At 44.1% G+C, this 13,522-nt stretch overlaps 1 protein-coding gene across 1 annotated transcript in view; it reads left to right on the top strand.

Annotated features, from left to right (window-relative positions):
* Positions 1 to 13,522, top strand: part of ADAMTS12 (ADAM metallopeptidase with thrombospondin type 1 motif 12) — a 259,452-nt gene extending 245,930 nt beyond the window's left edge. Inside the window, exons 23-24 of the mRNA XM_084784120.1 lie at positions 2,437 to 2,596; positions 9,823 to 13,522. Of these exons, the coding sequence (XP_084640246.1) occupies positions 2,437 to 2,596; positions 9,823 to 10,001 (339 nt within the window). The 3' untranslated portion in view covers positions 10,002 to 13,522. The remainder of the gene's footprint in view (positions 1 to 2,436; positions 2,597 to 9,822) is intronic.

The raw sequence follows: 13,522 nt of genomic DNA, 5'->3' as shown, positions 1-13,522 counted from the left end.
TGTCTGGTTCTATTTGGTGATATTCCTACAGCGATCAAAGGAGATTAAAAAGATACAAAGGTGTTTGCCACGAGCTGGGGTACAGATGGAGGATGGTGAGAAGCAGTTTAAAAATACAGTTTCAGTTTGCTCAGATGAAAAAGTTCAGTAGATGGTTGGTATACACTGAGAAAGTTCCTAAGCCTGCTTCACTGTACACTTGACAACGCTTAAAATGAAGCTTGAAGTGGTGGCATGCGCCTGGAACCCCAGCATTTGGGAGGTGGAAGCAGGGAAGTGGGAATTTCAGGCCAGCAGGGCTATGAACAAGACCTTGTCTGTAAAACAAGGCAGGCTCGCCTGGTTTACAAAGCGAGTCCAGGAAAACCAAGACTACACAGAGATACCCTGTCTTGAAAAACAGATCAGTCAATCAATCAATCAAAAAAGGAAGAGAGAGAGAGAGAGAGAGAGAGAGAGAGAGAGAGAGAGAGAGAGAGAGAGAGAGAACAGGCTTACAATCACAATTGGGGCTGGAGAGATGGCTCAATGGTTAAGAGTACTGACTGCTCTTCCAGAGGTTCTGAGTTCAATTCCCAGGAACCACATGGTGGCTCACAACCATCTGTAATGTGATCTAATCATACTGTATATATAATAAATAAATCTTTTAAAAAAATAGTCACAATTTTTTTTAATTTTTATCTATGATAATTTATTCACATGACTTCCCAATTGTAATCCCTTGCTCTTATCTTTCCTCCTGCTCCCATCCTCCTTCCTTCCCTCTTCCACTCTATTCCCCTCCCCTAGCCCTCTAACATGGGGGACCTTCCTCCCCCGCCGTTTTGCCATTTGACCACAGCCTATCAGGTCTCATAAGGATAGCCTGCATCCTCTTCCTCAGTGTGCCCGCAAGGCCGCCTCACAAGGGGGAAGAGCTCTAATCACAGGCACTAGAGTTCATGTCAGAGGAAGTCCTCGCCTCCACCCCCAACCTTCAAGTGGAGAATGATCTGTCCCTTGGCTACATCTGAACGGGGGGGGGGGGGGGGGGTGTCTAGGTTCTCTGCATGCATTGTCCTTGGTCGGTGCATCAGTTTATACAGGGCCCCCTGGGTCCAGATCTGCTGGCCTTGATGGTCTCCTTGTAGGGCTCCTGACCTCTCCACGTCCTTCCACCCCCCAACTCTTCCATACAACTCTCAGTGTTCCATCCAGAGTCCAGCTGCAAGGTAATTGCTTACATTCTTAGGAATTGTCTCAAGAAAGGAGCTTCCACAAACTAGAGACTCATCCTCCTGCTGCAGGTGACCAATCCTTCTGTTAACAGTGGCATCTTGTATGTCAGTAGAGCTGGAGATCAATCAAGGTCCAGCAAGACTGAAACTCAAAGACCTGTAGGCCCATTTCTGCGCTATTTACACTGTGGTCTTTATTCAGCCCTATGTCCGTTTCCCATTGGATTTTATCTCCAATGTCCCTTTTCCATGCTCTTTGTGCTTCCCTAATAGCATCATCCCTTTTACTCATGCCTGACTTCTAGCCCCAAAGCACTACTACCCCAGAGAAACTGGAAAACACCATGGCTAAATAGCGATGTTTTTCTTCTATTTTCCTTTCAGCTCACCCTTTCTCCTTATGTTTCACATCGTGTGTTCATAATGTCAAGATGAGGCTTGCCATATATTAACAATGCCAAAATGAGAGTTTGGATGGAGAGTTTTAGTTAGAATCAATACTGTAACCCCTACAAAGACCATCTCTCATTCTCATTCTTCCCTGAATGTGTACTTCATCCCACTCACATTGCTATAGTGCAACAGAAAATCTGGTTTCTCATTCTTCTGTCGCTTGGCAGGAAGTGGAGCCAACAACCACACTCACTTTTGCAGCAATCACCCTAAAATGAAATCCCTTTCTATGTCTCAGTAACAAGTTCCCAAGGAAGTGACTAACTGGCCCATCTTGACTCAAGCACCTTCTCCTGGATGAGCCAAGAATGGTAGAGTAAGCATGTCTCTATGGAGCTACCGTTGGTGGCTAGACCCCAGTGTTGTAGCTATGTCTTAGGAGAAGCAGGGATAGGCGTGGCTCTATGGAGCTACCATTGGTGGCTAGACCCCAGTGTTGTAGCTGTGTCTTAAGAGCTGCAGCGCATGCTCAAATGCGGGAAAGATGAGCACATTCTATGGAGACCTCACCAGCACAGGAAGCTAAAGTCATTCCAACAGCCTCTCACATGGGGCTCTTCCCAAATTCACACCTTGGACTGATATGAATTTCAGCTACAGCAGTGCAGTACTTCGTTACAACTTAGTCTCACAGTGGTCTCAAGTCCAAAGGGCTCTTGGTAATTTAGATCTTTCTCTCAGTTGACTGTGATGGGATTAGAGATGTTCCCTCCTTTGGTTGTCCTGGAGAGGAACTGCGACTCTTTCTGTGTCTCTCTTTCAGTGTACCACTTCCTGTGGCGGTGGCTCTCAGAAGAGGACTGTCCAGTGTGTCCCCTCAGAAGACAATGCAACTGAAGATCAAGACCAGTGCCTCTGCGACCACGAAGTCAGGCCCCCAGAATTCCAAAAGTGCAACGAGAAAGCCTGCAGGAAGAGTGCTGGTAGGTGGCTGGGTTGCTCAGTGGGGTGTGGCTGTGGTGGTGGAGACAGCTCTGTGTGAGTAGGTCCTCCTCCATGATTCAGCTTTGTGGGTCGTTTTCTGGCCCCTCTGATGAACAGAAAACCTTGGTGCTGAAGACGCTCAGTGGGAACTGTGAGTGCAAGTGATACGATTTAATAAATTTTGTTTGAGTCTTTGAGGAATTACCACATCTGATCCCCTGCCTCACAGCATATTTATGCTGATATCATTCCAGGCAGATAAGAATTATTTCATGTTTTTCAAAGATGTTTGAGAGACAGTCTAGCCTTTCTCAGGAACCCATTCAAGCACAGAATGATCTATAAATCTAAGTATACTGTCTTAGGTCAGGTTGCCCAGAACGAAGTGAAATATATATATATATAAATATATATTTGAGAGCATTCAGGACATGCTCTTGGGGAACACAATTAAAACACAGGAGAAGCATGGCATAAGAAAATGCAAGCACAGCCACCGTGGCCCAGGGACACGGAGCCTAGACTGACCTGCAAGAGAGTTCCAGAACGAGATGCATTTACACAGATGCTGCCCGCTCCTGAGCCCAGAGGGATGTTCCTGTTCCTGCACCATCTACCTACTGGCCAGGGGCTAACATCAGAGGAGCTGAGTTTGCTAACATTTAATGTTCTATACTAGAAATGAAGGCATTTTGATAATCCGTGAGTGTTCTTTCTAAAAGCCAAGAATGTCTTGGGATTAAAAAAGAAGCTGAAAAGGAAAGCTTGACATTGTATCGGGAGAGGTGGGAACATGAAAATACACAAGAGGATCCAAAGAGGGAGAGCGGAGCCATGGACAGTCAACTAGGTCTGCTACATCCGGTTCCCTTTGTAAAGCATCTGGCTAAGGGCTCAGGTGGCTCAGTGGCAGATCACTTACCCAGTGTGTTCACGAGGGGCTCGTGGATTCATGGGTTGGATCTCCAGTGTTACCTAAAATGTGCATGAAAATGTGACATCCGATGTCGTCATTTTAGTCACTTTAAGTGGACTACAGAGTACCCTGGGAGGTTACTCCTGGTGTGTTTGTAGCACACATGAGTTGATAAGAGAACCCAGGTCTCCTTTTCACACCTTGTATGCCACACCTCTTCAGAAGAACAGCTCTAACTTGGAAGATGTCCCGGAGTCACTTTCCATTCCGGAGCAGTAACCTTCTACCTACATAACTTTACAAAGTCACTTAATTCCGAGTTTTGTGTTCCTTTGTGAGTATGAAGAGATAAAATAACTCAAGCCTTGCAGACTTATTGTGACTACTATAAACATGTAGGAAATGTACTTAAAAAGACAAATGTTAAAGCCTGTGGAGACAGCACAGCAATTAAGGACACCTGCTGCTCTTGCTGAGGAGCCAGGTTTGGTTCCCAGCCCCCACAGTGCGGGCTCACAACTGCCTGTAACTCGAGTCCCAGAGGATTCAATGCCTATTCTGGCTTCCACTGGCCCCTGCATGTACGTGATGCATATAAACACAAGCAAGCAAGCAAGCACGCACGCGTGCACATGCGCATGCACACACACACACACACACGATCACACACACACAGACGCAAATACACATATACACATCAAAATAATAATTACTTTTTAAGAAGACAAATGCTTATTCAGGCACGGCAAGGCAACATATACTAGTAATCCCGGCACTCAGTGATAGGACTGTGAGCTGAAGATCAGCCCAAACCAGCTAGATAAGGAGACCCTGTCTGTAAAGACAACTGCTTTACCCTAACATGGCTTCTATTTCCTTTGGTCAAGTTAGTTTGTGTCAATAGACTGCATTTTTCTTATCTATAAGTGAGTCGATTCAAACACAAGCTTTCATGACCATTTTACTGCTATCTTCAGCTCCACTGATGTACAGGATCTTTGCATTAAGGACCAGGAGAAAAGCTGGAGAGATGATTCAGGGGTAAAGGCGCTTGCTGTGTAACCAGAGGATCCAGCCTCATCTAGAAGGGCTGGAGAGGGTTCAGACTCTGGAATCCTCAGGAGAAAGACTAGATGAGGTGCGGCACATTCCTCTAGCTCAAGGACACAACACTCAAGGAAAGGTAGGAAATGGCAGCGCTAGAGAGGCAAGCTCAAGCTCCAGTCATAAAGAGTGTGTGGAACATGCTGGTGGGTCTACACTTTTCCCCCTGAGGCAGGAAGGAACTGTTGAGGTGTCCAAAGGAGAGGAGTAATGTAAGATGATTCCACATGTCCATAGCTGTCCTCCTTGTACAGCTCAAGGTCATGAAGTCACATTGATGAGACTTCTGACATTTTACCGGAAGACACACTCCCACAGCAAACTCCCTGATGTGGCTTTTAGAGTCTTCCTGCCCGCTCTTCCACAATGTGCCCTGAGCCTTAGGTATTTGCCAAGGTTGATGGGGAAAGTCCATGAAGCCTCAATCATACACAAAGAGCTACTGGCAACTGAGAAATGCTGGGAGCGCAAGAAATAGCATATCAATTGGTTATCTGATACCAAGTGGTCAACCCTGAAAACGTACATGCAAGTAACATTATACAGACTGAGCAGGTTTGTATTTAGGAGTATGTATGTATGTATGTATGTATGTATGTATGTATATTATGCACATAATAACAATTAATAGAAAAAAGAGACAATGGATATGAAAGAGAATAACAAGGATTATATGGGAGGATATAGAGGTAAAAATGAGAAGGGAGAGACACTGTAATTATAATCTCAAAATTTTATAAATTAAAAGAAAGAATGAAAAACAGAAGGAAACAGGGGAGGGAGGGAAGGACAGAGGGAGGGAGGGAGGGAAAGATTCCAGCTACTCAGAGAAGGCTAGAGAAGGAACCAGTTAGGAGGCTGCAGTTTACTCCTCCTAAAGGGTACAGGGGGAATGAACAAGGATGCAAGTGCAGACAGAGAGAGGGGAGAGATCCAGCTGCTTCTGCAAGACTTTGTGAATTTTGTGGCAGGGGGAGGAGAGAAAGGCTTGTTTCTGCCTTTCTTAACCAGGTGGCAGAGGTGATGAAGCCACTGTGTCAGGGTAGGACCGGGAATGGCGGACAGCCATGAGCTTGGGCTAGGACCCCTTTGTGAAGGGCTTGTGGATTGTTTAGGTAAGTGTGGCCTGTGCTTTCTTATAAGCAGGCTACCAAGACTTGATAGCCTAGGGCCATATAGTGGGGGAGGAGGTCCCCCCTCGGTCTCAGACCTAGGGGAGGGGAATAGGGTGAAAGCAGGAGGGAGTCCTGAAAACACATGCATACAAGTGTTATTATACAAGTGATATTATGCAGACTGAGCAGGCATGTGCGTGTACACGTGTGTGCGCGCGCGGGCACACACACCACCACTGCCACCACTACCACCACCACCACCATCACTATCACCAACACTACCACCACCACCACCGCAACCACCAATTAAATAAAAAGAGGTTGTGAATTTGAAAAAGAGCAACAGGGTGTACTTTGGAGGGGTTTAGAGAGAGGAGAGGGAAGGGGGGAATGTATGCAATTATATTAATCTCAAAATATCTTCAAATACCTAAAAGAAGTAAAATATCCTGTAGAAAAGTAATATATCTTTTGTGGATTCATACTGGATCTCACAGGATGGATATAGTGTATTTATTGTGATGCCTCACTGGCAAGAATCCTGGTGCTGAGTGATTTGGTTTCAAAGCTTCTTGGTATAGGAGGGGATAGGATAGGTGGTTGGCTTCTTAAATCAAAGAATTTCTTGCGCTGTTCTTTCCTGTTGCCTCTCTATGAGTAAGCGTGAAGCTAGTCATTAACTTTTGCTTTCCTGATAATTATTAGTGAATACAATTCATTGTTATAAACCTCAGTTGCCAGCTGATAGTCATGATCTATTCAGTGTGAGATTTCAAGATGAAAATATAATCTTTACATGTAGTTCAGTTTTGGTTATTGAATATTTTATTGTCCAGCAATAAAACAGATAAAGATACTCTACATGTAATTAAAGATAACCCATAATAACAGGCACGATCAAAGTTGACTAGATGTTTGCTTCAATTTTATAAACATTACATATAGGAGGGGGTTGATACTGCTGAATTTTCCAGTTGGATGGGATTCATTCATTCACTTATTCCACAAACACTGTTGATCAGAAGATACTTCTTGCAAGTGCTAAGTGCTGTGAATAAGATGCCCTGGCTTCAGGGACTTCTCGGTCTTATGGGAACGGTCAGCATCTTTTAAATGTTCTTTCATGGTCAAAATACAGTTTCATCTACTTAGACCCAGCTGCCTGCAGGAGAACAGGCAGATAATTGTCCTTTTAAATGCCCAAGTATGCCGCTGAATAGACAGGACAATTAAGGTCTGCTCTCCAAGCTGCCCCTAATCACAAGCATTGTATGTACTTCAGAGCTGGGCTCCAATTGGCTGATGAACAGAAGCCTTCATTGTTTTACAATACTAAAGAGAACAGGTATAACTAAGCTCTGCTATGATGTGAGATTTGCAGTCATTCTCTAAATAACTTGCTAGACATAGATCAGAGACAAACTACCAACACAGGCCATCTCTGTCCTCTGCTGTTGCTTTTGGACCTCCGTTCTGATACAGCAAGAGCCCAGAAGCTGGGAGCCTGGGTCCCCAGGACCAGGACACACAGGCAGGCTTGACTATATCTCTTAAGTCATTGGATATTAATGTATTCTGACAAGTGGGCTCTCCTATTTTGAGCAAATGAAACTGTTCTGGGCATGCACACTGAGTTCCTCCCCCACTTCTTCATCACCAGCACAAGGCTTCAACTCTACCCAAAGAACAATAGGCAACTGAGGAAAACTGGGAGTTGGTCTTCCCCCAGAGAATAGCACACCAATTGGTTGTCTGGTGCAAAAAGAGGTCATCCCTGAAAACATACATACAAGTAACATTATACAGTCTGAGTAGATTATATTTAGGAATATATGTATTCTATGCATTTATGCATATGACAACAACTAGATAAACATATAAAGATACTTATGTATATAAAGGCCATGAAGTTGAAGGATAACAGAGGGTTTAGAGGAAGGAAACAGAAAGGAGAAATAAAAAATTTTAAAGGGAAGAACAGATGCACCGCCTTCGAGAGCTAAGCAGTACACTACGCATCAAGCACATCTCCTTAAATATAGGGAATTTTTTAATCACTGTCATTGCTAAGAGTAGAGGTTGTATGACTTCTTCTAGGGCTACTACAATAAATTGGCATCCACTATGTGGCTCACCACAATGTGAATTTATTCTTTCAAACGTTTAGAGTCTAGAAATCCAAGATGGAGTTGTTGCCGGCCCATGCTACTTTCTCACCCAGCTTTTGGCACTTTCCAGCAATGCTTGGCTTCCTTGCCTCCTGGGTGTTGATGTTAATTTATTATAGATCTAATGTCAATCTAATATCCTCTCAATGACCGTCTTCCCTCTTGGAGCATGTTTCTCAACATGGCCATCTTCTCTCTGTGTGGATCTGCCTCTCTTCTCAGAAGGACAGCACTCATTGTGTGCCATGAAGAGCCTACTGTACTCTGCTGCAGAATCCTGTTCCTCCTCCCTCCTGCTTTCACCCTATTCCCTTCCCCTAGGTCTGTGACAGAAGGAGACTTCCTTCCTCACCATATGATCACAGCCTATCAAGTCTCATCCTGGTAGCCTGCTTATCCTTTCTCTGAGTGCTACCAGGTCTCCCTACTGAGGGGAAGTGGTCAAATAAGGGCACCAGAGTTCATGTCAGAGTCAGTCCCCGCTCTCCACACAACGGTGGAGAGTTGCTATCCATGGCTAGATCTGGATAGGAGTTCTAGGTTTACTGTATGCATTGTCCTTGGTTGGTACAGTAATTTGAGCAGAGCCTCCTGGGCCCACATCCACCAGCCTTGATGGTCTTCTTGTAGGTTTCTAGGATTTACTAAGATTTCTAAGCAAGCCATACAGCTGAACCCAAAGACAAAGAGTGAGTTGGTATCCCTTGCCTACCAGGCAGCCATGGCGTAATGGCTAACCTAACATGACCACAAAAGAATGATGTCAGTTTAACCCAAACACTCTGCAATGTCTGATACATGATGGCTTGTTGAACATCCACTATTATGAGTTGCTGTGGAACCTTTTCTTGGTAGAAATAGAAATTATTACATTAATAGAAGTTGTGCTTTTTCACCAAAGAAATAGCCCTTGGATTTTTTTTTAAACCAACATTTTATACTAATTCTTTGAGAATTTCATATAATGTACTTCAAACATTTTTTACCCTATCTCCCACAACTCTTCCCTAATGGACTTCTCCATGCTCCCCTTCCCCAAGTCTTAATCCTCGCTTTTCTCTTCACTGTTGAGTCCAATTTGTGTGCCCTACTGCCACTGCCAAACCAGCAAATGCTAACACTTGGAGTTCCTGGGAAAGAAGAGCAGAGAGACTCACAGACTCTCTAGGATCCTTTTACTGGCACAAGAGAACAATTTTGTGTTCTAGTTTGGTATATTTAAAGGGCAGAACAGTGGTTACTGGGAGTGCCAGGCCTTCCCTACAGCTTTAGAGGTCATAAGGGCTCAGAGCTATCATACTTTCTCCAAGAAACCATGCTTGCTAAGATGTTCCTTCTGGCTCTTGTGTTGCCCAACAGTTTCCCACAAAGCTGCGTGTGCATGTGTGAGTGAATGACAGGGGAGGATAAACTGAGTCACAAGCTGCCCTTGAACTTAAAGTTGTCCTTGATGAAAGCATCAGAGGCCAGCTAGTTTTAGGAGTGGGAATCTGCCCTTGCATGAGGCCAAACCACCAGGCATCACATTAAAGAAAACTAACTCTTTTCCTGGAGCTGGGAAGATCAACAGCTCCTCAGCTCATACTGGAATTTAATGCTCTTCTCTTGTCTCTGTGCTGAGATATTGTTCTGGCTTGAGCTTGTACATGCTGATACGATGCTGTGAGTTCAAATGTGCAATTGCCCCACTGAGGCCAGAAAACATCATTTCCCTCATGTTTTCCACCACCTCTGACTCCTATGATCCTTCTACTCCCTCTTCCCCAAATAGCCCTGAGCCTTATGGAGAAGGGCTGTGAGATGTGTGACCTGCTCAGGGCTGAACACTCCACAGCCTCTCATTCTCTGTGTGACGACCAGTTGAGGGTCTCTGTGTTTACGGCCACTGAGGATTCATTTGTTACTGTTTTCTTCTACCACAGATTTAACTTGCATGAAGGACAGACTTTCAACCAGCTTCTGCCAGACATTAAAATCCATGAAGAAGTGTTCTGTGCCCTCAGTGAGAGCTCAGTGTTGCCTCTCCTGTCCACAGGCACAGAGCATCCACACCCAAAGGCAACAAGAACAGCAGTTACTCCACAACCACGACACCCTCTAGCTTCAGAAAGAAGGCATCACCAATGACCTCACAGCCTGCTGCCAACGAACATGGTCCAGAAGGTCACATCACTGATATTTCACCTTGCACCTTCTAGGTTCAACATTGGGTCATAACAAACCAAAATGCAATGTGTGTGTCAAGCCACAAAATGTTCTGCACAGGACACTTGGGGCTGGCTGCTCCCTGATAGGAAGACAGTGTATTTGAGAGAATTCTGAAGCAGCCAAGATGAGCTCCTGGGGAAAGTGCCAGGTTAGACAAGTCTGTGAAAAGATGTCTTCCCCCCCCCCTTTAAAGATAAAAACAGAGAACAGGTTGTTTCCAAACTACCTCAAGAGCATCAAGAAACAGAGCCACACATATGGAGGGAACAGATAATCTTTTAAATTTGTCTTCATGGGTAGATCCTCTTTGGCTGCCTTGGATGGCCACTGTTTCAAAGTCGTGGGGCAATTTTTAGGACCATCTGTCTACCCAGTAGTCAATAAGGACAGGAAGAAAATGCTATCTATGGCCCTCAGCTTACCCTGCATCCCTGAAGGACTTCACAACTGGAAACCTAGACTCTTGGGACAAACCATGGAGACCCGAAATTAAGAAAATGAAAGCATCAAATACAATGGGAGGGGGGCACCGAGGCGGGGGTAAATCAGTGATCTAGAACCCAGGTTTGACAGTTTCTGTTAAAAGTCCTAAAAATGCAAATGAACATCAGCCAACTTCATGTTAGCACAAGAAAGAAAATGTGAGGTTTGTTCTTAGAACTTCCCTAGCTTTGTCAGCTCCTTCCCCCGAACAAATGAGTGTTCCTGTCATGTCCTGTCCTGTCCTGTCCCTATCTGGGTCATGACCTCAGTTCCTCTCCTCATCCCCAGTACAGAAGGGTTATACACAAAAACTATACTCACCCCTTCTCTCTCCTGAGAGAAATGGTAACGTTATAGGTTGAGCCACTTCAAAGAATCAGGTAAATTGTATGAAGTCTAGAAATTTAAGTCTTTTGCCTCTAGAGCTGTAGCTCTGGGGTAGAAGGTCTATTTAACACGTGCAAGGTTGTAGGTTTGATCTCTAGCAACTCACATGCATGCACATACATACACATAACACACAGAATCAGACAGAAAAGCTAAGTTACCTTGTGGAGAGCAGGCAAGTCGAGAGTGTCCAGAACCCTGAAACACAAGTTAGAACGCTTCCTACTGAAGTCAGAGGAGGCTGTGATCGCAAATTGAAAGCAAGCTTCCAGGTGAACCTATGGACCGAAGCAAGAGGGAAAGGGTGGGTATGTGGAGACACACAAGGCCTGGGGAAAGCCCTCAGAACCAGCTCTCGACAGGATAGGAGGCGATGTGTGCCTTCATGTGATGGATCACATAGTTTTGGGCTTATGCATCAATATACATCATCTTCACGCTGGAGTACAGTACCCCACATCTCCCTGTGGTTACCTATCCATTCATTAGAATGGTGCTATTGAACCTGGTGCTAATACCTAGATGATGACAGAACTAATAGAAACATGAACAAGTGGTCCTGTGGATGGCTAAGTGTCTACGGACGCCCAGATAGACATCTGCTCTGTGTGATGATGGCAGAACTAATAGAAACATGAGCAAGTAGTCTTGCGGATGGCTAAGTGTCTACGGACGCCCAGATAGACATCTGCTCTGTGTGATGTGGTGTTGCTGGCCAATGCCAGTTTTATTTGTTCTGAGACCATGAACATAACATTATATAGTATGTGATTTTTAAACTCTTTCAAGCCACAATATGTATTATTCTGATCAATTCCTGTGGGGGAAAAAAAACCACTGGGATTTGCATAAAATTCAAGGTATACCAGAAATAGGAGAAGTATTTGCTGAAGCCATGGAAATTGTGTGTAGTTAAGCATACATTCTTGCATTCTGTCTTTACATATAAACATTGCTGGCCAATGACAATCTCTGGTGAAATAGCAATTTTAGAGAAATTCTTACATTATTGTCTTAGTGGCGTAAGTGGAGAAATGGAGAACTTGACTTTTTCTAATGAGATTTTTTTAAATTAGTAGCATAAGCTTTCAGAGGGATTAATTTAGTAATCCATGTGTAGTCAACTTAACCTGGTACTGTTCTAGCACAGGGTAAAGTGCATCCGAGTCCTGGGTGTGACCAGGCTTTCAAAACTCAGGAACAAACCTGGATTTCTACTGACCTCAACAAAATAACATAGGCCAGATTTCCCAATGCAAAAAAAAAAAAAAAAAAATAGACCATGCCATTTCGGGCCCATGTGGTGGAGAACATCATAAGCCTGTGGGGAGAGTCTGGCCAGGTGCTCCATTCTAGATCTTTCTCCAGTTTCTCAACTATAGGAAATAGGCCTCTGGTCATACACCATGGACATCCCCTTATTCTGCCATGGTGAGACTGTCCTACAGCATGTGTCCTTTGTGTTTGCTGTAGGAGTCATCAGTCAGCTGCTCACCTATGGAGTATCAGTGTTTCCGCCAAACTTTGACACTTGAGATTCTAATAGATGCTTGAATAGTAGGATGACTCTAACAGAAAGAACTGGATAGTGTCTTCACAGGGTCAAATATGAAGCCTTGGTTTGTTTCATCCATGAACTCCTTCATTAACACCGTGAAGGCGTGCACAAGAAGTTCAGCAAGAGACACTGAATATACACTTACCATGAGCCAGAGTGGTCAGCCATAGGGCTTTGTGCCTAAATACATCATGTTGGGTTTACATTGTTTTTCAGAGTGATAGAATCCTCTCTCCTCCAAGAAGGCTATTTGAGAATAATATTCCTAGAAACTTCATAGTTAATCCTTTGTTCAAGTCATGAATCATGTCTTACGACAAAGGATTGTTTTCCTCTATAGGAATAACTGGTTAGTGATAGGTTTTCTTAAACAAGAACACACACACACCTCCTTCTGGTCTCCTGAGACAGCCATGTCTTCACTGGCATCCAATACAATGCTTTCAGAGAGTCTGTTTTGAACACCCTCCATCAAGAAGCTGAAACACAGTTTGAGGGATTACACTACTTCATACCCTAACTTCCTGAAGTTCTCTGAAAGCTACTTAATAATAACCTAGAAGGTACAAGTCCTAGCTTTCTCCTTTCTCACTGCAAGATGAAGCTCTGGGATAGCCTGTCTGGTGCTCAATCCATAGCAATCCACTTTCCCAGGGAAAGATTACGTTCTGAGCTGCCTGGTGCTATAATATCCAATCTATTTAATGCCACTCTTTTTGCTAATCTGAGTATTTTGTAATTCAGGTATTTTTATTTTAAGCTGTGTCACTAAAAGTAATGTGGTGGGGGAAATGTATTTCTACCTATCTTTGCCCTCCAAGATGGTGGCATGGCACACATGGCTAAGGCATTATCTCCCCGTCTTTCTTTGCTGCTTCACCAGTTGACTCCCCAACTCTTTGTGTACCTGATGAGTACCTTGATATCAAAATCAAATTATAACCATAGTCTGTCTTTGTATGGTATCAATAAATAGCCAGACTCAT

This window comes from Acomys minous (assembly GCF_964271855.1).
Source record: "Acomys minous genome assembly, chromosome: 5".
Lineage (NCBI taxonomy): Eukaryota > Metazoa > Chordata > Mammalia > Rodentia > Muridae > Acomys > Acomys minous.
The sequence above is the reverse complement of the archived record's forward strand: the minus strand, read 5'-3'. Positions and strand labels throughout refer to the sequence as shown.